Raw genomic sequence first — 24,129 nt, forward strand, 5'->3', positions numbered from 1 at the left:
TAAGTACAGAGAATAATTGGTCTAGTCCAGAGCTATTGTGTCTATGTGTGATGGCTGCAGCGAAAAGAACAAAAATATAACCTTTGGCCAACAGTCATTTTCTTAGATATGAGTCTATTTTTTATGAACTGGAAACATTATCAAGAGTCCATCCTGTCTGTGCGTCCCGTTACTTTACAGCTCGTTATTCTATTCTATCTAATCTACATCCAAGTAAAATTTTATATCAATCATGGACATGTGTATTAGCCAATAACACAATAACAATATTTGGTCTTTATTCGGTCGGCAAATTTGGGACAATCAAAAGAACCACACGCGTCTACGGCTACATAACATATTGAGCCTCATAATGAACGTATCGGCATATTAAATTGAAGCTGATCTACAGTACATCATTAATAGAAGTGAATGATATGAGCATTCATCATTTTATATTGAAGTCAACATTCCACAAGGCTATAATGTAAATGCAACATTAACTTTGTATTACTGTGGTCAAGACAGGCCTCACACAAGTTATCACACACATTTATACTATAGCAATGATGAAAATATTGACGGATGATGGATGAGGCAAAGGATAAGAAGACATGAGCCAACATGGAGAGGGGATGATTACTATAAGTGTATGAGCAGGCTTGCATAAACTAGTCTGGAAGGAGAAACGAAGCTATGATTGTTCTCACAAAGCTCATTTCAATAAGCGGCTAAATCATTCATCAGTCTGCTTCAAGGAATCTCTGTGTGAATCTTCGATTTCCTTTTTACAGCACACAACACAATTACAAAGACTGCAACAGACGGCGGTGACAAGAGTAAAATAGAATTAAACTTTTATGTTCAAAAAAGGATTGCCTTTAGTCCATCTGCCAGTTTGTTAAAATATTCACACACCCACTGAGCACTTTATTAAGAGCACCATACTACTAGTGGTTCGGGCTTCGCTCTGCTTTGAAAACGGCCTCCATTGTTCATGGCATAGATTCCACAAGATTTTAAATACTGTCCTTGAGGCTGTTGATGCTATTTCATCACATACCCTGTGCTTTACTGGATTCAGATGCTTTGAAGAATTAAACCATGTATATGAACTGTAAAAAAAAAAAAAACAGCTCTATAATGTCCTAACTGAAGCTCAACACATTAACATCATGTTTGTCAGGAAAATGTCGACATCTTCCAGCGTTCAGGCCCAAGGTAAAAAACAAAACAACTAGTAGTCAGCGGCAACAAATACTTATTGCAGCAAGAACCCACGTACACAATGTTTAGATTTTTTGTTTTGTGGTGTATTTATCGTCAGGAGGGGGAAAAGTTCTTGCAAGCACAAAGAAATAAAGCATTGAGAGTGAGACTGAGTCAAGGAAAAGTGTAGGCTGGCTGTGGCAGGAAGGAAAAGAAAGGGGAGGTAGTGCATGTGTTTCTACTTTAGTAGGCACGTCAAACAGGGCTGAAATTAGTTGTGATTTACTGGAATGTGCTGCTCACTGCTTTCTGCTCCAAAACAAAAAAAACTGGGGGGGGGGGACGAAAGAGCTAATATGCTTTTTATCCATCCCCTTTTAAAAAAGTAATCATTTATTTAAGAGTGTTTACATGTGTAGACTTTATTTTATCTGTTTTAAGAACACAAGCACATTATTTTATTTGCAAGTGAAGGATCATTTTAACCATTGTCAAGATGACGTCTGCTGTTCATGTGTTTATACACTCGATTAAGTGGGCACCAAATAAACTCTTTGCATATTAAAATGTCGGCCTTTCCACTGCTCAGTAGTAGAACGGTAACTAAGTGCAGTTGCATAACAGACCGTCACATCAGGAAAGCTCTCAAAACACAAGAACAAATGGTTGCTATAGTTATGCCCATACAACTAACACATCACATTTTCACGTACTTGTGAACAACTTATAACGCTTATGTTACATTTGTTCATCATTAAATGAATCAATGAAGTATATCAATCATGAAGTATATGGCACACCACGACAAACAAACCACAGAAAAAGAATAAGCTGACCATGTGTTTCCTCCTTTTTTTCCAGTATGCTCTCCAACCTCATTTGCATACTGTTTTTTGTTGCGTCTATAACTGTCTTTGACTTTTTCCTACCCATAGTTATTCAAAAGTTATATGTATGGATACACTGCTGTACACAGGCTTCAAAACCAATATCAGTTGGTTAAACTTTCCTTCGTATCATGCAGTTCGCTCTCAATATGTATGCGAGCGGAATTACTTCTGTTTTATTCATACGTGTAAGGAATGTGTGCATTTGTTTATGGTGTATATGCATTGTTTATAAATCTTGCCCCAAGATGTGCATGTTTTTCTGCACCTAATATGAACAGTATTCTGCCTGAACCCTCTAGGCACGATGACTCAAAGTTATTGACTGTAATCTCCAGTTTTATATATGCATGCATGTATGCACAAACATTCACCGTGTTGCAGGGATATTTGGTTTTAAATCTTGAAACTTGCAAGGGAAAAAAAATAGTATCATCCTGTCTCTACAGTCCATTGAACCAATGTTGTGTGGCCTATGTGAAGGTTGGGCTGCATTATTGACCGTCAAGCCTGCAGGCTTCTCTTCCCCCCCGGGCAAATCGATCATCCAGTCTGGGTCAACCTATGGTCCAGTGGATCCACGAGTTCTCCATCCCCATATATGCACACCCACAGCATCAGCCATAATTGATCACCAGTATCTCACGCCTACCATGATCATTTCTCCCAATTCATTTCACCTTTTTAGTGCCTCAAGTAATTCCTGTAATTCTGTGCATGTTCTTTGAATGACATAGTTATCAACCTGTAGTTTTTTGTTTGCTTGTTTCCCTCTGCTTCTCTGACCTTCTACCAATATCTTCTATAATATCCTGTCTGTCCTGCAATCTACAAATCAAAATCTCCCCCTTTCTGTAAATTGTTTTGCTACTTCCTCCACTCTGCATCTATCCCTTATCCTCCTCCATTCCTTCATCCTTCCAACGATCTCCACTTTGGCATACCCTCTTCTCCTGCTTATAGAGCGGTTGATCAGTTCACCCGAGACCAGTTAACCATACTTCTGCCCAGTGGCCCCGGGGGGAAGCGGCAAGTCTCAGCCAGGTTAGTGACAAAATGAGACCCAGAGCACAAAATGGGAAGTGAATACATTTTTCAGACATTCAATATCCTGTGTCTTATTTTATTGAGTCTCTTCAATAAAGACTCGACGACAATACACGCCAACAAAGGCCTCTCCCAATAGTCACCGACTGCTACGTGTGAACTCCTCAAAGAAGGGATTAGAGAAGCAAGTCCCGGATGCATCACAGACTCCATGTTTCCAGCCAAACAGTGATGGTGAAAACTCCAGGACAGAGTGAAGGTGTCAGACAGAAATAACTGAATTATTATCCTTTAATTAATGATTATCAGATTCATATTTATGCCATTTTTGTGTTGTTTCTCGCATATGTTTTCCGTGCCTACACTTGGTTTAGAGATTAGTCATACTACCTGGTGGATGATCGTGTGTGGTGTGAACTCAAAAATGACAGCAATTCACATTGTGTGGACTGTGCAGAAATAGTATTGACCTTTTTCTAAGTGAAGGGATTACCTGTGAGACACAAATAAAGAGCATATGTGTTTTATTTCCACTGAAAGTTAAAACAAGTGGGTAAAAATAAAGAGAGAGATCAAACACATTCTGGTTCAGACTTATCTTCGCAACCCAAAAAAATTGGTTTCTCATTGGATCGGACAGTTAATCAGGCCAGAGATGATCTGTTTCGGTAACAAGATATTATGAGATGAAATTTCATTACTGGCCCCATCAGTTATCCTTAATGCAAACATCTCTCTGGCACTAATGTGACTGATATATGGTCGATCTGAGCAACACTCAGGCGACTGCAGAGCAGTCATTAAATATGATTAACATTTTATTACTGTCTTACTTTCACCTCTCTGCATCACCAGTAGAGGAGGTCTTATGAGCGCTGATCCTAAACTAACAGCTACTGTAGAGAGCAAATTAATCATCTGATGAGTGAATGTGTCTGTTTCAGGAAGGGGGGGGAGGCAGAGGGAGGGAAAGATATTGTATTCCTACACAGTATCTCTGAGCAGTCTGGGGCTTTGCAAAAGATTATGAAATCCCACTCTCTGCAGTCTTATTCATTTAAGTCTCTGAGACTATTTATGTCAGTCACTGTTAAGCTATTAAACTGAATTCATGATTAGGTAAAACCTTAATAGGCAGCCGTACAATTTAATGTTATTATAAAAAGTGGGAAAAGAGATTTTGGTGGTCAAGAGGGTGTACTTTAATTATTTGATGTGTTTTAAAGCACATTCTCACATTAAAAATAGTTGAAATGTCAGAAATATCAAAACACCATCAATTCTCTAAATACGTGGGATGCACTTGTTGAAAAACCACGTATTGTGTTTCAGAGCAGAGCTGCCGAGTTCAGCCATGTGATTAATAAGTTGCCAGGCGGAGGCAGATCCGACTATGAAAGAGAACATTTTCAAAGTGCTGGAGGCCGACTGTTGAGCACATGAGAGAGTCTTAAGATGAACTGTCTCCCAACCTCCCCAAGAGAGTGAAACAGAGAGGCCAAATGAGACAAAAAACCAAAAGGAACACCGACAAAAAAAGAGTGACTAAAAATATACTCTGCTCTTGCCAACACACGCACACGGTTTTTCATAAATTACACAATTTAGCTGAGATGATCATGAAACAAAAATCATAAATAATGTCATAAATGCAGCATATGTATGCATGTATATATATATATACATATACACGTATATGTATATATATACACGTACATATATGTGTGTATATATATATATATATATATATATATATATATATACACATATATATATATATATATATATATATATATACACATATATATATATATATATATATATATATATACACATATATATATATATATACATATATATATATATATACATATATATATATATATACATATATATATATATACACATATATATATATATATACACACATATATATATACACATATATATATATATATACACACATATATATATTTATATATACGTATATGTAAATTTAAACAAATCAAATAACTTTGAGGAAGATACATTTTGCAATATTAATCAATTAAATAATGCCACAAATCACCATGTATTTCCTGTCTTTACCCACTGCCTGATACAGAATTATAATATACATAGTGGATTGTCAGCTACTGGATTTATTTACTGGTTTATCTCTTAGTTATTTTAACCACCTCTCACACTGTGTTTGTCATCATTTCATTTCTATTATATATTTTTCTACAGTGGTTTGTTTGTTTGTGCTATTGAATGGATTTTCTCTGACTAAATTTCAGCTTAATTTGTTCGATTGATGCTCAAATCCAATTTCCGGTGTTTGTTTGTTTTTGATGATGGACTATTTGAATGCGTTTGCTGAAGTACAAGAAAAAGGTTTTATCTGGAATTGTCTTCTTAGCTTGTCAGTCCAGCCTCCCACATTTCCAGGAACCTGCATGTCAGATTTTGCTTTGCTTTTGTTTGTCTTATGGGAACTTTTTAGTCAACTTAACCACAAACCTCTATGTGACTTTTGTATGTGTTTGTGTGTACATGCATCAGGTCTGTTCAGATATTGATGGTTTGAAATTTCATTAACCATTACTGACAAATATTTGTATGTGATAATAGAAAGGATGCTGGAGGTGCACAGACCTGACGGGGGGGTTAAATAAATCTGGCCAGATAACTGTGGCAGAGCAAAAAATTTATTGACACAGGTCTATAAAGAAGAACAGATTTTCTTTGACTTCCAAACTGACAGAAAGGTTAACTGTACCACAAAGTTTTAATAGCGTATAATTAATTTAATTTAAATTACCATACTTCTTGACTACTTAATTGGAGTTTTAAAATAACACATTTTTCAGGAAAAAATAAACCTTTACAGGTTTAAAGGGTCAAGTATTTAAAGTGACCTTCCCTTGCACTTGAACAATACTAATACTCTGGCTGTCCCCTAATTAATGTTACTGGTAATAAACACGTTTTCCTATTTTTCCAAGTAGACAGACTTAAATATAAGACCAACTTTCAGTCACATCATTCCAATCCAAATGCCAATGATCACGGCATAAAAACAACAAAACTGCTGGCAGTGGTGCCCTGAGACCTTTGCACGGTATTATATACACAGTCTGCAAAGTATCTCGATTTAAAAAGTAGTCAAAGGGTCCACTTTATTTGAACAATGGCGAGCAAGTTGCTGCTTGTTGCATTTGTGCAGTGGCAGATAATAGGTCGCGTTCTCGGTGTCAGGGTGACTAATCCACTGGACCATATGTCAGCGGCTTGTCAAGCCCAGAGCCAGTGCAGCAAAAGACAGAGCTATGCAGGACAGGAAAACAAAGGCACACGGGCTATCTACATGTAAGCAGGCATTGAGCTTTTGAATATTGTATTAATAGATAATAGGTTACCATTTGTTTCTTAACAGAGCACTACTGGTTAGTCACTATGACAAAATATGCAATTGAAGATCATTTTTGTACAAGTCCAAGGGACATTTAGGACAGAGGGGCTGGTAATAGGTTTGAGGCCATCATGGTGTCGGTGTGATACAGAGTGGTGCTCAGAGTGAAGCAGAGCACTGAAGCTTACTGTGAAAACTGCTCTCATTCCAGGAGACAGCAGCGGCCTCAGGGAGGAGGAGGAGGAGGAGGAGGAGGTGGCGGAGGAGGGAAGAACCAACCTCAGCAGATTCAGCAACAGTCACTACAGCATCAAAGGGATCAAACCCAGCAGCCGCAACAGCAACGGAACATAACAGAAGTGGGAGATAACAGAAACAATAGTGCTGACCGACCGCCTCGCCAGTACCAAGGAGGACATGGGCAGCGCCAAGGAGGAGCCCCACACTATGGATACAGCCAGAACCGGCGTTGGCACCACAATCAGAAAGGTCAGGGTATCGGACAGACAAACACTACAGGTGATAAAGGAGCACCCCCGAGAACAACCAAAGACAAAGAGACTGAGAATGTAAAAACGGGTGATGAGCAGATCAGACCTCCTCAAAACTGCAGCTCTAAGAGTCCAAATGAATCACCCAAATCTGAGTCAACACCCGTCACAAATACTTTCACAGATCGGCCAGTAAATAAGGAATCTCCCCACCCAGCAGTCGGTGGAAAGGCAAGCGAGGGCCAAATGAAGCAGCCTCAGGTCAGCTTGCTGCAATCGTCAAAGGAGAGGCTGAGGCGGAGACTAAAGGACAAGGTACTGAAAAGCTGCTTAGTGCCTGTCAGTCAGCATTAAGGCAATCAAGACTGCTGTGTGTCCACATGTATCACCATTTCATTTTTTAATCACTTTAATTATGTTTGTGCGCGTGCACACACACACACGGTCAGTCATTAATACGTAGAAACTCACTCTTCTTTCACTGTGTTGCTTTAGTTATTTATCTACTTGGTCATTTAGCTTTTAGATTGATTCTTTTTCAGACTGACAGGGAGGGCAGCACACTTTCACACTGAAGAGGTGAACCAACTAAAGCAGCATCAACAGTGTGTGAAATTTCTAAACTCTTCAGCTAAATTGGTTTTTCAATACCATCCTTTGTGTCTTTAAATTATGGTTACAGACAAGCAGATTGCTCAGCCCAAAAGAGCACATCAGAAGCTACTGACTGGGATTCCTTTCATGCTTCTGACTGACTGTAGAGTAGCTTAATTAAATAGAAAAGAGTTTCAAAAAAACTTGGTATGTAGGAAGTGATAATTGGACACGTATTTTGCCTCTTTACAACCAAACAACTATAGCAGTTTAACAGAAATACACAAAATACATTTACTATGCAATAGTCTTAGGCCGCTATTAGGTTTTTACACAGCTAATTATTTCTCAATCACTTACTGTAACACATTCAGACAATATGGGAAAAGTGTATGCAGTTTTAAAATAACTTTTTTTAGAAAGTGTCAAGTATTTAATGTGACAAACCTACACTTGAACAACATCATAGTGTCATTTTCTGTGAGTCAAGGTCACCTTAGCTAACAGGATACAAAACTGGTGATTATTTTACCACAAATAACCAGATAATAAGGTATTTGCATTTGGTAGCTGCTCATGGAAATAGTTTACCACCTATAAAAAAGATATTGACAAATGTGATTACATGTTCATTTTGTCTTTCCAAACTTGGTAAAAGCCTGTGGTGTATCACCACAGTTCACCTGTCACTCATGTCCCATCTCCTCTTCTTGCCTCAGGAGGAGGCACGTGTCGAGGCGTCGGGCCCTGGCTCACAGAACATGGACCGACTGGTTGACCTTCTCAACAGCATGAGGAGCAACAGCAGCGGCGTGGAGCAGCAGCTCACTTCTTTCATGGAGGAAGCGCAGTGCTCAGCGCGGTGTGAGGAGTCTCTGACTCAGGTGGTGGGCACAATCTATTCCAAGGCTGTGTCAGACAGAAGCTTCGCTGCCACGGCAGCAAAGCTCTGTGACAAGATGGCGCTGTTCATGGTAGAGGGGACCAAGTTCAGATCACTGCTACTCAACATGCTGCAGGTGAGAACGGCTTGGTAGTTGTTAGTGCAACAGTGACAAGATATCTGCTGCTTTAGGAGCTTCCTCTTCAGTGTTTTCTTTTACATTTCATTTAAACAATCTCATTAATTTCATGTACTTTTTATTACCTGCTAGTTATTGATCGACTACATTTAATGGACTACGTGGGTGCTAAGCAATTGTATTTATCTTTTTTAAGAGATGAAATACAGATGTTCGCCCTGTGAAGCTTCCACCTACATACCTATGCATTATTGAAACAGGGGTGACTGTAGGGCTCACACATTTCTCACATTTTAAGTCTCATTTAATTTCACACTGAATAAAATTGAATATGTTTCACAATCTCGCCTGCCAAAGCATTTAAGTATGATGGAAAACCTGGGAGAACAAAATGGCCTGTTTATTAAATTGCTTGAAGAACAGTATTTACCAGCAGAGAATACAAATTCATAAGTTTATTACTTAAGTAATAAATAAGTCGACTGTTCCCGTTTTAAAAACCTTGACAGACTGTACTGTATAGCACTGTTCCAGTTCTGCATCCATGATAAAAACGTCCTCTCAACTGTGAAATATTTCACTGCTGCTCTCCATATATGCATCTCTCATGAGCTTTCCATTTCCCCATGCTGCTCCAGGACGACATGGTCCAATGCTTTGCTTCATCCTTCATCTCCCTCTACACCTTTTATTCTCCTAACACCACCCCTTTAACCCCTCACTTCATCCTGAGAAGCAAACAACTACAGCAGAATAACAGACAGGCATTCAAACCCACCTGCTGCTTTGTTAGATCTTCTCCTTCATTCATTTCTCACTCCTCTTTCTTTCTTTCTCAGATGATTTTCTTTACTACACTTTCCCTTTGTTGTTCTGCCTTCTGTTTTCTTCTTTCTTTAGATTGTTATCCCACACGCAGCAGTAGTGATTCCCACCTTAACCCTTTATCTCTACTCCCCACCCTTACCTAATATTTATTCCCCCATCATCACAGCTGCATGTGTCCTGTTTTTATTTCCTCCCCACTTTCATCCCCAGTTCCCAGCCGACATGGACCCCCTCCTCGTCTTTGACATTTTGTTTTTTTCTTCTCCTAAAACATTTTAAATGTCAAAAGTGGGCTCATGGAGGCTGTCATTAATGATGTTGCTTCCAGACTTCTGGAACTCAATATGGGGGTAATTAGTGTGTGACCGCTTTGCTTGTTAAAAGACAGATGCCAGGAATGGTTGTTGATTTGATTAAACATAGCCAGAATGTTACCTGTGAAAGATAAAGAGCGCCCTTTCTTCACCATGTATTTTCCTCGCCTCATCTCTGCTCTTGCTAATACTTCAGTCACCCCTGTTCGTTTCTTTGCTGTGTGTCTATTCCCAATCTTTTGCTGGCTTGTCGTTCAAGTGTCAAATACCATGGTGATGTCCTTGGAGGTGCATGACAAGTGTGTCTTGTTGTTTCTGAGTGTGTGTGGAATGTTTGCTTTCGATGGTGTCGGTGAAGTTTCTGTTGGATTCGTCCTAGGCTGCATATTTGTGTGCTTATCTGTGCACATGAAGGCCTCACAGTAGTGCTGTATGACTGTGCAAGCTGTTCATGTTTCACATCCATGATAAAAGCTAGTGCACTCCTAAAAAACACCCCCATCAAGTTGCTCTGACTGCTAATAAAGCTTCAGTTTAACCTGCTGTGTAACACAAGTGCACATTAAGCATTAACCCATATTAACCTCAGTACTTCTACAGCTCTGAAACAGTTCAATACCCTTCACTTTCAAACCAGATTAGCATATACTCCTCTACTTTTGGCAGATAAAAGAAATGTATAAATATGTAAAATGTGTTGTTCAGCTGCTTTTTAGCTTTAAGTGCTTTAATCTGGTAGGTTAATACATGTGCCACCTACAAAATCTCCCCCATCAGGGGCTGTTGATGAATTTATCAAACCCTTAAATATCCACCTACCCACCACCTACTTAAAGCTCATTTGAAAAGCCAGTGTTTCAGTGCAAACTAAACCTCTTTCTGTCTATCTTTCCTCCACCCGCAGAGAGATTTCTCCCATCGTGAGGCGCTCCAGCAGTCAGACGTGGAGAGGTGGTTAGGTTTCATCACCTTTTTGTGTGAGGTGTTTGGCATCATGAGGAGCAGCTCTGGAGAGCCGTTCCGGGTGCTTGTGTGTCCCATCTACACTTGCCTACGAGAGGTCCGTATCCAGATTTATACCTTTTTGATCAATATGTATGTCAATCAACCTCATCTATGCGTCCACTGCTAAGAGGAAAGCTGTGTCTTTCTCGTCTTTTCTGATCGATGCATGCTGAAAGCCAGTTTCCTGTTTTTTGGCCAGACCTAGTCTAGAGTCTAGACACCACAGTGGGGTTTGGTTAGGCAGGACCTTCTTAGTTCCAGGAAAATACACCCCCCCCCCCCCCCCATCATTTCCCATCAGCTGGTCATGCTGTCTTTACACACGCCATGGAAACCATGCAAGATAGCCACAGTGGACACACCGCAATACAGAAGTGGTAAATAACAACGTGGATTATTGAAAGGGGAAGTGACAGCCAGAGGAAGTGGAGGAGACAGTGGTCAGGTTGACAGTAAGTACGCAGGGAGTTTACTCAGCAGCAAGACAGGTAGAAGAGTAATGGGGTCAACACTTTATAATAAGTACACATGATTAGTATTAGTTAAGTATTAATAAATATTGTAATCATTTGTAACGCATGAATACTCATTAGTATGTAGTTTATGAACACAGTTATAAATGTTTTACTCATCCCATCAGCTGAGGAACAGTGTCCAAATAGCTGCTGTACTCAAGTAGCCAATCAGCATCCACCTCCAACAAACGAGCTCTTTGATCGACTTACAATACAACTCTCTGTGTGTCCAGCAATTGCTCAGTACATGCCAACACTTAAAAAAAACATTTATAGCTGTGTTTATAAACTACATACTAATGAGTATTCATGCGTGATAAATGATGACTTCACGATTTATTAATGTTTAACGAATGCTAATAGTGTGCACTTATTATAAAGTGTCACTGATATGGGTAGGTGAAAATCATTTTTAATGTGTACTTTGAGCAAAAGAGAGAACAAAATATAATGCTAGGTTTGAGGCACGTGCGAATTGCATTTACTGTCCATGTCCACACCTTTGTCAGTCTGGCACTCGGCGCACAAACCCTGTGTCTCGATAACAAACAAATACAATCGCACACAACTAATTCCATCCACACCCTGTCTGAGTGTATGCCCAGGGCACTATCTCAGCGACATGACCAAGGGCGTGGAATAACCAGTCACAAGTACGCACACAAAAACACACCTACATATTCTCGCATCGGCAGTTTCATGTGAAGCCTTATGATGCTCCAGGTCATAACACACCTGTTAACCATTTAAAAAATATTTATATCATTACACAAAAGAAGGAAAGATGAGAGAGTGAGAGTGTTTGTTTTCGCTTCCACATGCTTGTTCAACAGTCTCTTTTCTTTTTTTTTTTTTTCCCTAAAGCCATTGTTCCTAATTTTTGTCCTGCTGTGTTGATTATCCTGCTGTAAGATGTAATTGACAGCTACAAGCTATGTGCCATTGTCAATGCTGCACTGCGTGTTTGCATATGCAAGCATATTTGCATGCATGTGTTGGTATAGCTGTACATTAAGGTAGCAACTGAAGTGTGTTGGGAATCATGCCTGTGTTGACGTGACAGCTGTGTGTGCAGACAGAGTTAACGGGCTGCCATTTCATCCATTTGTGACTGTCAGCCTGTTATATTCACAGTCTATTGATAGTGGAACCATCTCCCACAACCCTGTGGTGGTTTTTTTATACCACAATCTACATATAAATGCAGTTTGTCGGATAATAACATTGTTGCATCTGCATCGAAGGCTGGATTCGTTGCTAATAAGGTAGTGGAGTTTCCGAGGGTGTTTCAGTACTGTCATCTTTAAAAAAAAGCAGCTGCTGAGTGTAAAATGAACTCCAGTTTATTTTTACAGCACCACTGTCTGTGTGATTGAAGGTGTTGTGAAAGTTTTTAAGATAAAACTCAAAAGGTGCCTCAGTATGATGCTATCATTTGACCACTCATTTAGGAAAGTTTAATAATACATACAGTATATATTTTGTCGCAGATCAAATTGCCAGTCTCGCTGTTGAGGGCCTCTTTTATGCAAAGGCTGTGAATCAACGTTTCATTTTTGTGCATGATTGTTGGGCTTGCAACTGTTACAGCTCGTTGCCTTGGTTACATAGGTTAGAAACTTGGTGGTGAGCGTCTAAATTTAGCAGTGAGCCAAACAATGCCAAACAGATGAAATTCTTTCGGAGTAGTCTGAAGTTATTTTACCCAGATCATGGTATAGAAGTAATATGTGAGTATTATAAAAAAAAAAAAAAAGTGTAGATCAACACAGCTTCTAGTCCTGGGACATCGGGGGCTAGTAAACACAGCACTAAATTAACTTTCGATAACATGAAACTGTATTATGTTGAAGCAAATGACCTGTAGACTATGTGGTAAACTGAGGACCTGATCAGGATATTGGTTTGCAGTTGCACGCTGCAGACAGGCTGCCCTTACACCGTGTCTGGTGGTGACATCAGTAGCTATTTATACTGTGTCTTGGTATCCCTGTATGAAACTCATGAACTATATGAACTCAGAATACTTATTAAGACAAAGATTATTAGCTGTGCATCACATGTATATTTGCTAAGGGAAAAAAAAGAAAAAATTGTGTGTTGTAGTTTAGCTGGTATTAAGGATAGCACTTATGCAGCAGAAATAAAGTAATCCCTATGTAATGTAACTAAAGACGTGCTAGACCTGCTGTTGCTATGCAACAATATCAAATCCACGCAAAGTTGAAGCAGTCATAATTTTGATGAATGAGTGCTTTTATGTCCTTTCTTTTTTAGTTAACAGTCTGATGACAGGTTTCTACATTAAAGTGAAACACAGACTAAGCCTCAGCAGAAAATGTAAATAAATGAGGTTGTCTTTTTTCTTTTCTTTTTTTTTTTTTAATTTGACTTCACAAACGTGAGTTGACTTTGTCATGTTGGGCATGTTTCTTCCCATCATCACAGCTGCCCTAGTTTTTCCTCGCTTTTTATGTTCCGTGATCAAGAAGATGAAAGTACTATCAGTGGAAATGACATAGAAACCCAAGGTTTTGCCAGTACAATGCGTTTGTTTCTCCATGATGTAACAAACCAGAGATGTGGCTGTGACTGTGTTCAGCTTCAGCAGAAAGAATGTGTGTTAAACTGTCTCCCCGAAAAAACAGCTTCTCCCACACATCTTTCTTTTCTACTTACAAAATGAAAGCCACAAGATGGACGCGATGAAGGAAGAGCCATCGCATTGAGTACAAAAAAAAACATGTTGCAATGGATAGAGAAAGCTGATGCCAACCATGAGCATAGATTAGACCATTTTCTTCATGCACACATCGAGCAAAACTTCACCCTCGGCTCCCCAGAGAACTCATTATGAGCTAATCACGCTTGTCGCTCAGCTCTCTTACTCTGAGAACGACGAGACTCGTGTTCCTACATCAAACAGCCACGCTGTCACCACACCCGTCCAAGCATACTGAGCAGCTGACGTCTGCGTTACTGCTGGGCCTGAATGATAGGTGCACCACCATTAAGTGAGGAGGATCATCACATGATGGTCGTTTCCATGGCAGGGTTTCTTTTTTCTTTTTTTTTCCACCATGAATGTTAGAACTAAACACAGATTTTAGTGGCTGAGGGCTGCTCCAGGTTGAGGTGATATTGAAGTGACCTTTTTCATGCTGGCATTTCATTCCTTATTTAAAATATCAGACTAAATTAAATCAAGATCCAGTCGGTTTTTTTTTAGTAACACATTTGATTTTATGTTTTTGTACGTAACTGCATATAGTATACACAGTTCCTTGGTTGTATTCTAATGAAGTCCCAACAACAACAAATCTAATGGTGGCAGAAGTCGTTTGTATAGTACCGTACATGAAAATATGAATTATGGATTAGTGAAGTCACTACAATCTCAGATCCTCGTCCTAACCTGGTTTATTTTCCATGTACAGCACAATCTTACGCAACACTTGCATGTAACCTGCATTTACACCTTATTTTATTCATTGTGTAGTGGGTCTGCACTTCTAAGGCCTAATTAGAGCCATCAAAACAACCTCCCCCATTCTCCCATAGCATTTCCTCTCCTCCTTCAGGTTAATCAAAGTACCACTTTAAGTAAAGTAAAGTGCACTCTGAGCTGCACAAGAAGTGTTTAATGTATAATCAGACAGTTAATGCCTATAGTTTAACATAGCACACAGTCTCCACGTTGTTTGAAAGTGGCAGTTGTTTGCCCATCTGTGCATGGAGGAGCGTGTTTACCACCTCTACCGCTTGTTTTTGTTTGTGTGTGCGTGTGAGAGAGAGAATACATCGAGTGCATAAAGCGAGCCGTGATGTGTGATGATCAGCAGCCTTGGCAGGATTACAGCAGCGTATGTCGTCTTCCAAGGGTCAAAATGTTGACGCAGGAAATGTTGACTGTCGAGATCAGATCTTTGGTGTGTTCGTGTATGTGTGTGTACTTGTATTTCCTCTTTAGGAGCTTTACTGGCAGGAACACTGTCCTTGTCAGGACCAGTCGTCCTCATGGAGAACAAAACCTGGTCCTAATAAGAACCTCATTTTGGAGGAAAGTGTTAATCTTCGGAGCTATGATGTGTTTTAGTTAAGGTTAGGGATGTTGCTTTGTATAGCCAATCAGAGGATTAAACTGATGTGAACTGATTAATACAAACTTAAGCTCCCATGGTGTCCTATATCCAATTGTACATCAGCTAGCCTTGTTAGGTTTTGCTCTGTTTGGAGTTCTCTCATTTTCTATTTGTTCTCTTCTCTGGCAGCTGTTGGAGTCCACAGACATAAAAGAAGATGCAGTCCTCTGTTGCTCCATGGAGGTATGACCCCCACCACACACACACTTTAACCCTGTAAGACCCAAATTAAGAAAAAACTAAAAAAAAAAATGTATTTGACCATTCAGATGTTGTTGTAGGAGGCCTTTGATGCAGAAATCAAAGAGTTTTTGGAAAAAGAAATGTTTATGTAAGTTTTTAGAGAAACTTAATTTCACAACGTTGGGCTTTGGTGGTAGCAGAATTACTGTACTCTTGTCTGAACAACAATTCACAACAACTAAGGGTTCATTTGCAGGGTTGATTGCTTACTTAGCTCCATAAATGTATATAACATTTAAAATATTCACACATTAGTCATATTTTTATGAAAGCATTTATTAAAAATAAATAATTAAATAAATAAACAGGATGAAACTGAATGTTTTTCTAGCAACTTCTTCATTAATTTTTCTTTTCATGACAAACTTTCATTGTTAGTGAAAGTCCTAAAAACAGTTCTTGTCCTCTGAAAAGCAAAGGCGAACATCACACTTGCTGCATTGTGTGTTGGTGAATCCTTTATTGCAGCATCCTCTCCCTGTCTTGTCCTTACGTACATTCAATAACAGGTGTGCACATCTCTTGGATGGTCTCTTCTGAGCATTCAGAGAGCTTCATGATGTCACTGTCTGTGTTGCTGGGCTCTCTTTGCCTGAAGATGATATCCAGACCAGAAAAATTAATGTTGCGACTGATGAAATATTTTTTCGGCCAGTGACACCTGTCACGGTGCATGGTGTGTTTGTGTGTTTTTGGCTCAATGTCCACGTAATGATTAGCTGGACAGTCCATGGGTGGTTGGTTTTCTTTGTCCACTTGTTGACAGACATCTTCATCTGAGTCTTCATCACTCTCATCAGTGTCATTGAGTTCCATCTCAACTTCACTCTCTCCAGTTTGGATATCAATCACATCCTGCACACTGTATCTCAGCTCTCTCCTTGCTGGTGGCATTCTGGGAAAAAAGCAATGAATTAACATGTATAAATATGCTTTTTATATAGTAGTACATAATCTGAAGGAATAGATAGGGTGGTGGACCAAGTCCTCTGGGTAGAAATGTTTTCAAGGCAGACAATACTGTCTGCTGACTGTAAGTCACTTTGGACTAAAGCATCTGCTAAATGCCCTAAATGTAAATGTAATAGTCTTAGCCTATGGTCTCTACTTATCATACTAAAAGAAAAACATGCAAACCCCCACTTACATGCACACCACACATTCAGGAACATTTACACCTTTCCCAGAACTGAATTGTCTGTTGATATCCTCTTTGTGGACAAAGACATGGGATTTTAGCTCAGTCTGATCAAATTAACTATATTTTTTTTAGAGTTAAAAATTTTAAATCAGTCAAATTTGACCAGAACACAACACAAGGGTATAATGTATGTAATGTATACTGTTCATGTATAGAGAAAATCCTCTGTTTCAGGCCGTGATGTAGTGGAGGGAAAACAACCTGTCTGTGTCCACTGTAACAAGCCTGCTATTTTTGCTACCACCAAGACCCAGTGTTGTAAAATTACAACAATTATGTAACAAGCTCAAAATGAAATTTGATGCATCTATTCCACAATAACTAAATATGTACATGCTCTACACATTGTAATAACCCAAAAAAATATAAAATACATTTTAATTACTTGAATCTGATGAATCCAGTCCAATGAAACAAAGAGATTTTGTTCGGAGGAAATCTTGAAAAGTTGTGCGTTCATGGCCATAAAGCGGGACTTATAAACAAATGTAACATCCAATAACATATTATATAACATATTACATAACAATAATAATTTAGACTGAACAGTAAGACTCATTGACTATGTACATGTGGTAAAAAACAGATAAAATATAACAGATTGTTTTTTGGGATGGCTAAAGTTAACGTTGTAATTTTACAACCATGGGTCTTACAGGGTTAAAGCATACATTGTAAAGATGGTCCGCATGTTTCTACTTTATCACTTTCTACCAGTGGACAAAATCAAAGGTGAATAATTCTGATGTTAGTGCTGCACAGGAGTGCCACCTTTTCATATTTACTTAATTTTGGTCCATGTCTCGTCCACTAACATGGAGGAGGTGGCATTTATGACCCAACATGCAGTGGACCGGGGAGATTGATATAGGACTGACTGTATATCAATTAAGTGAGATGTGAAAAACCTTCATATAAGCCACAAAAAACAAGCCAATCCTAGACTTCACTTACATTATATACAAACCATAATATTCACATTCTTATGTACATGTTAAGGGTAGTGGTCCTGTCATCCAGCTTTATACAGTCCAGTGTTTTAACAGTCAAACAGCACTTGAAATATCATCACTCCATTCATAACGGCCGAAACTAAAATCGATCTTTCAAAAATATACAAAAGATCATAAACTGTATAAAAATGGACAGAGCCTTCTGTTTTGAAAACTGAAGCCTAGGAAGTAGGACAGAAGTAGTAGGACGTTAGCCTTTAGGGGGCGACTCCACTGGCTGCAAACACATGTCCATTTGAATGGAAGTCTATGTGAAAATGAGTCACCATCTCACTTGAATTACAGCATTAGTAAACATTTTCCTTACGAGTTAATGGTCTAATGGTCTTAATGCTCCATTGTAATCTCTGTAATAATTTATTGTAGTGACCTCCACCAAGAAATCTAATAATTTCTCTCTTGTCCATTATTTATTAAACTTAATTTCTCAAGAACAGTCGGACAATTGCACCCTAAAACAATATCCTCCTTGGTTGAGTTAATACATTTAAGCCAAAGAATTCTAGATCAATTGAAACGTGGGTCATTACATGAGAACAGAAACAGTTTCCACAACCTTTGCATCTTTGACTCTGCACCAGCAGGCCCTCACACATACAGCTCTATGACCAGAGGGTGTGAGATCCTCTGCTGTCTGATGTGCATCCACAAATCAAGGTTTTGTTTTGTTGTTGGTGTGGAACCCACACGATTTTCTGCTGCCTCCTCACTTCCACCTCCTTCCTCCCTTCTCTCTCCACCAGTTGCAGAGCACTGGGCGTCTCCTGGAAGAGCAGCTCCCAGAGATGATGACGGAGCTGCTAGCAGCCGTCAGGGACAAGATGCTCAGTCCGGCTGAATCTCAGCTGACCCGCTCGCTCCTCATGGAGGTCATTGAGCTACATGCCCACCACTGGAGCCCCCTGGAGGCTCTCACCACCCAGTACTACAACCGTACCATCCAAAAGCTCACCACCACTGCCTAGGTGCCAGCTATCCCGGGAGGAGAAGAGACATTTTCTAGTTGTGCAACAATCTATTCGTCTTTGTTTTACCACAACACAGCCTCTGTCTGGCTGTGGTTATTAGAAGTAACTGAACAATTTGATAATCATTTCTCCAACATAGGCAAACACTGCCACAAACAGACACAGGTAGTGGTCATTCAATGACAACGCTGTCTGACACAGATTTGCGAAAACACTAGGAAATAGATTTTCACTAGGGGTGTGCTTGTGTGTAAGTGTGTGTGTGTGTGTGTGTGTGTGTGTGTGTGTGTGTGTGTGTGTGTGTGTGTGTGTGTGTGTGTGTGTGGGGCGGGGGGGTTGCCTGTGTGACTGTTCAGGGTCAAAGGAGGGAACAGGCAAGAGAGGGGGAGGAGGAGGGCAGCAGTCTGTCCACAGGGAATGGACGAATCTGTACCCAAAGATGAATGGAGTGAGGGAGGGTGGTGGTCTGCGTAGATTGTGTTCATTGTGTTCATTTGCACTACCACCCTTTCAGTTCCTCCGTCTCTTTCTCCCCCCACCTCTGTCTCTCCATCAGCCCCTGGGGTCTGTGTGGCTGATAAAAGAGGAGGAGGCAGAGGGAATAGACACGGGGCTGTCTGTCTGGACTGTCTGCTCCCGTCAGGCCAGGAAAGCAGGTCAAAGGGTGTCGGTGTGGAGCTCCCCCAGATCCCACAGCTCTCCCCCCACCTTTGTCTCCTCAGGTCCCCTTCCACTACAACCCCCCCCCAGCAGGAAGCCTTTTTGTGGGGATGAAACAGTGGGGCCCGCTGGGCTGGGGTGAGGATAAGGATCAGGCTGGCCCAGAGTGGAGTAGCAGATGGCTGCTTGAGCTGTTGTGAGACGACACACTCCTGCCACACTCCCCCAGCTCCTGCCACATGAGTCTGGCTCACTGATACCAGCAGTGGCAGTAGAAGTTTAAGGGGAGGGGGGGGGGGTGGTGATCAGACACCACTCTGATATTTTCTTTTGTTTTTGTCCAACAGGGGAATGTCTCTCCTCCTCCACTAAGATGTGCATGTCCATGCTTTGTTAACCACATCATTGATATATTATTGCTCTATTTTTTAATCTTGCATTGTTTTTATTGTGGTTTCATTTTGAAGTCTTGTTTTTATGATAAAAATATATATATATATATATATATATATGAGTTATAGCAGTAGGCCTTATTGCACAGGTTTGATTTGTTTTGCACTGTTTGGAGGCAATTTGCTTTAAGAAAAATCAACATAAGCAAAAGTTTCTTTTTGAATCCGTGCTTATGGTATTATCTCAGTGAGAGGAGATGGCTTAGCATAGCGAGGGATTGTAGGATGTTTTAATGGACTAGTGGCCTTGTCAATTATCCATTTTTATAGGAGCTCTCTTGTTTTGTGGCAGCAGGGAGCATGCTGACGACTTAACGGTTGGACTTTGTTCTGTCGCTCAAGACAGAAGAAGAAAACATTGATGTGATGGCAAAAAAAAAGAGCATGGCACACAGACGGAGAAACTGAAGTAAAAACACTTTAAATGTTTCTCTTAACCAAGCCATTGTTTGCAGTGGACATTTTGCAAGTGTTTGAAATCATCTATATTTTGTTTTTTGAGAAAAACGACAATTGTAAACCTGTGTATTTGAAAATGACAAAGATGAAGAGCAGAAAATCTTGTTGTATGACCTCATCTCATTCGTGACCCTTATTCCAGCTAACATTTACCATTTGTAAATGGGCTCTCTATATAATCTGCATACAGTATATTTACAAGTATTTAAAACACTGAAATAGAGGGGAATAAAAGTGCAACAGATATGTTACAGTTTTGATAGAAGTGGGCCTTTCTGTGCATTTACACCAGGAAGTAACTAATTGTTTGGGAGAAGTGTGCACATGCATACACATACTCTATTTCCCATTGAATCTCTGTGGGCAGTTGTTATTATTTTTGACATTATTTTTCACTATCTTGCATCAAGAATAAAGATCCTGTGTGTGGTAGAAACGCACCTCGGAAGACGTCTTCAGAGGTGCAACCTAATTTTTTGTGCTTGTCCGCTGAAGAAGTAATTTGTTTTTACTGTCTTATTGTTTTATTTTGTTTCTAGTTTTCTATTTAAATTATATTTAGCTCATTTGTGTACATATATATGATTTCTGGTGGGTTTTTAAAGACATCTGGAACTGTTGTGATACCTAGCTTGCTGGCAAGTGTGTAAGTGTGGTATTACTGTGTTTTAGTGTGAAGGAAAAAAAGAAAACCCATCAGCCAGTTTCCTTTATGCAAATAGTGGCTCGGTCTCACAGCAGATGGGTGTAGGTGGGGTTGCTCCCCCCCACACCCCCGCTTATTTGTGGCGCTAGAGCCCCTCCCACCCCTCGTGCCCTTAGACCCCTCTGTTTGGGTCACATGACTCACTCGACTATTGAATGAGATGCACCTTCATTTGCATATTCTCATGAATATTGAAAAACAAAAACAACAACAAGGCTCTGGTCAGTGCACAAACAAGTAGATTGGCAATAGTGGGTCCATCTTGTTTTGTTTTGTTTTTCTCAACAACTGAAAAATAAACTAACAGGAAAGAAAAAAAATAAAAGACGTGACGGAAAAAAACTTGAGGTGTGTGTGTGTTTTTCTTTCTGCATCTGCGTGTGAGATAATGAAGATATTCTGACATCAGAATAGAAACAGTGACACACAGTTTCCTCTGCGATTACCAGATTGACTGTGTAACCAATCACGGCACCACAGTAGGTCATTATACTACTCCTCATTTACATGTCCTCGCCTTTACATTGTCAGACCACATGTCGTAACTTAAACCACAGCAGTGTTGTGTGTCCTTGGCTGCTGATTTGTCTTTGGGTAGCCCTGACACATGCCTGGGGGTTCCTGACTGTGGGCATCCCAGTGGGACCTCTCAGTTGCCCGGGTGCCTCCCCACTGAGGACCCTGTCCCGACAACCTATAGAGCGTCCTTCAGCACTCGTCCACATCAATCAACATAATCCTGCATCTGATTATTCAAATGCATATAACGACGTGAAACACTTTATCTTTGTCTTATTCTCTGCCTTATCCTTGAAATAACTGTGGAATTCATACAAAGAATAATCGATTTGAACTGCAGATTATAGTAAGTAGTTTGCAATTTAGTCATTCTTCACATGGTTATTGGCTTTTATATATTACTTTAATGTCTTTTGCCATATATAACCATTTTGGGGCCTTTTGGTCTAAAAGAAAACACAAAGGAAGGATGTTTTTTGATGTACGGGATTTAACTATTAATAATGAAAATGATCTTAAATCCTGCTTGGGAGTCAGATTATCCATTTGACACTTGATGTTATGAGAGAATCTGATATTTCCTCACGTTTCTTTGAGACGATTCTTCGCGCTGAACGAACGACGAATAGCTTTGCTGCGAGAGTAAACAGCAGAGTAATCAGCTGTGATGATAATGGCTAATTGTGAGGAGTAAATACAATCAGGCGTTCTTCAGGGTGCCATATCTAAACGTGATGTTTGTCTGCTTTCTCTGCTCACACTGATGGATAAACGGACGTGTGCGTGTGTGCTCACACCAGCGCCGTCAATTGTTGGGAGCCAGACAAAAGGCGGCTGCAGCTCAGCTGGCCTTGATGATGAACGAAAGACCGAGAGAGAGAGAGAGGGAGAGGAAACTCACATCAAGATAAACACTCATACACTCAGACAAATGACACCAGCAGCACCACAGCCTCTGTTTAAATATCTAAAGTTTGGTTTAAAAAATATTGCTGTGAGGGTCAAGACTTAAAATTTGGTTTAGATTAATGTTGGAATGCATTATATCAGTCAGTGTGTTAAAAGTCTGATTTTAGTCAGACTATGACAATTATTTTGTTTTCTTAATGTCACGTAAATGTGAAAGTCCGACTAAAATCGAGCTAGTCCTTGTCAGACATGCATGTAGACGCTTAGTCGGACTGGAGTCGAACTTGGCGTAGGAGGAAACGACATAAAAACTGCAGATCTGTTGTGTCTCTCTTCAACACAGCAACCACAGAACCACGCTCCGTCAAATTTGTATCATGATTAACACGTACAGCATACGAAACATAACAGATCCACTGCACAATGCGTCTCACCGTCAATCTCACCGTTTGTTTTTCTGTGACGTAAAAGTCGACAAAAAACCAAATCAATACATAACAGCTTATAGAGAGACACAGCGCCACCTACAGAGGTGGATTCAGACACCGCAAATAATTAAGTCCACTTAAAAACTGCGCTACAGAGGAGTGATTTTAAGCCCGATGTCCTTGAAAACATGGCTGCAGAAAGACAGAAACTCCTGGCGGCACAGTATGTCCAGAGGGGACCCATGAACTGGGGAAGGAGACGACAGCCAGGAGACAGCAAAGACGCCACAGGAGGATTAAATCCATGGCTGCCAGTAATTCTGACACCAATTCAACCATCAGAAGACTTGCAGACATCATCAGACTCGATGGACAACCGCAAGCAAGCAAGCATGTGTGCGTTTTCTCGTCTGCACACACGGTGCAGCTCTCTGTGTTTGATCAGCTTTAACCAGAGGAGAGCTCTGCAGAATCTCCTCGCTTTGGTTTGAGAGGTACGAAGGCCAGATATTGTGTAAAACAAAGGAGATTTTTAGAACACAGAGATGCATCCCCAGATGTTGTTCTACAGTACGCTTTGCTGTGGGAGAAATCAATAAAATGTGGGCTATGAAGTGGTTTTAGCTTGCTCTCTTGACCTTTACATCTCTACAGTAGCTGCTGCACTGTGGTTTCTTCTGCTCACCCCCTAAAAACAAACAAAAAATCTCAAAGCAAATTCACTCAACTTTATGAGCATTTGAGTCCAGTTGGATACTGGTTCTGATTTCTCATGTAGATCTCTGAACTACAGAGTTACAGAAACCATGCAACGGTATTTGAACGCTGTGTCCTTCATCGAAAATAATGGACCCTGTCAACCAATACCATCAGACTGTATACATTAGCAGTGCAGAGGGCAGACGGGGGGTCAAGGAGAGTTTATTCCGTTTGCATTTGTCTCACTTTACTCGTGCATCGCGCTGCTGCGTCCGTACGCCTCGACATATGACAAATCACTTCTTCCTGTGTGCAGCTCGAGAATGTCGTCGCGCAATATCACAATATGTAAACTCTGCTACACTGAGAAACGCAGTGGGAGTTGTGTTGAGCTGCTTTGTGTGAACTCATTTCATAATAGTTTTAATGTAATGGACATTTAATT

The 24,129-nt window shown here is 40.1% G+C and overlaps 1 protein-coding gene across 1 annotated transcript in view; it reads left to right on the top strand.

The window, feature by feature from the left end:
* Window positions 1-18,849, top strand: part of ctif (CBP80/20-dependent translation initiation factor) — a gene marked incomplete at both ends in the record, with an annotated part of 35,735 nt that extends 16,886 nt beyond the window's left edge. The window contains 6 exons of the mRNA XM_083893436.1: window positions 3,039-3,119; window positions 6,728-7,322; window positions 8,321-8,620; window positions 10,670-10,825; window positions 15,557-15,610; window positions 18,628-18,849. Of these exons, the coding sequence (XP_083749562.1) occupies window positions 3,039-3,119; window positions 6,728-7,322; window positions 8,321-8,620; window positions 10,670-10,825; window positions 15,557-15,610; window positions 18,628-18,849 (1,408 nt within the window). The remainder of the gene's footprint in view (window positions 1-3,038; window positions 3,120-6,727; window positions 7,323-8,320; window positions 8,621-10,669; window positions 10,826-15,556; window positions 15,611-18,627) is intronic.
* Between the last annotated feature and the right edge of the window lie 5,280 nt (window positions 18,850-24,129).

The sequence above is a fragment of the Microchirus variegatus genome (genome assembly GCF_963457635.1).
Source record: "Microchirus variegatus genome assembly, chromosome: 1".
Classification (NCBI taxonomy): domain Eukaryota; kingdom Metazoa; phylum Chordata; class Actinopteri; order Pleuronectiformes; family Soleidae; genus Microchirus; species Microchirus variegatus.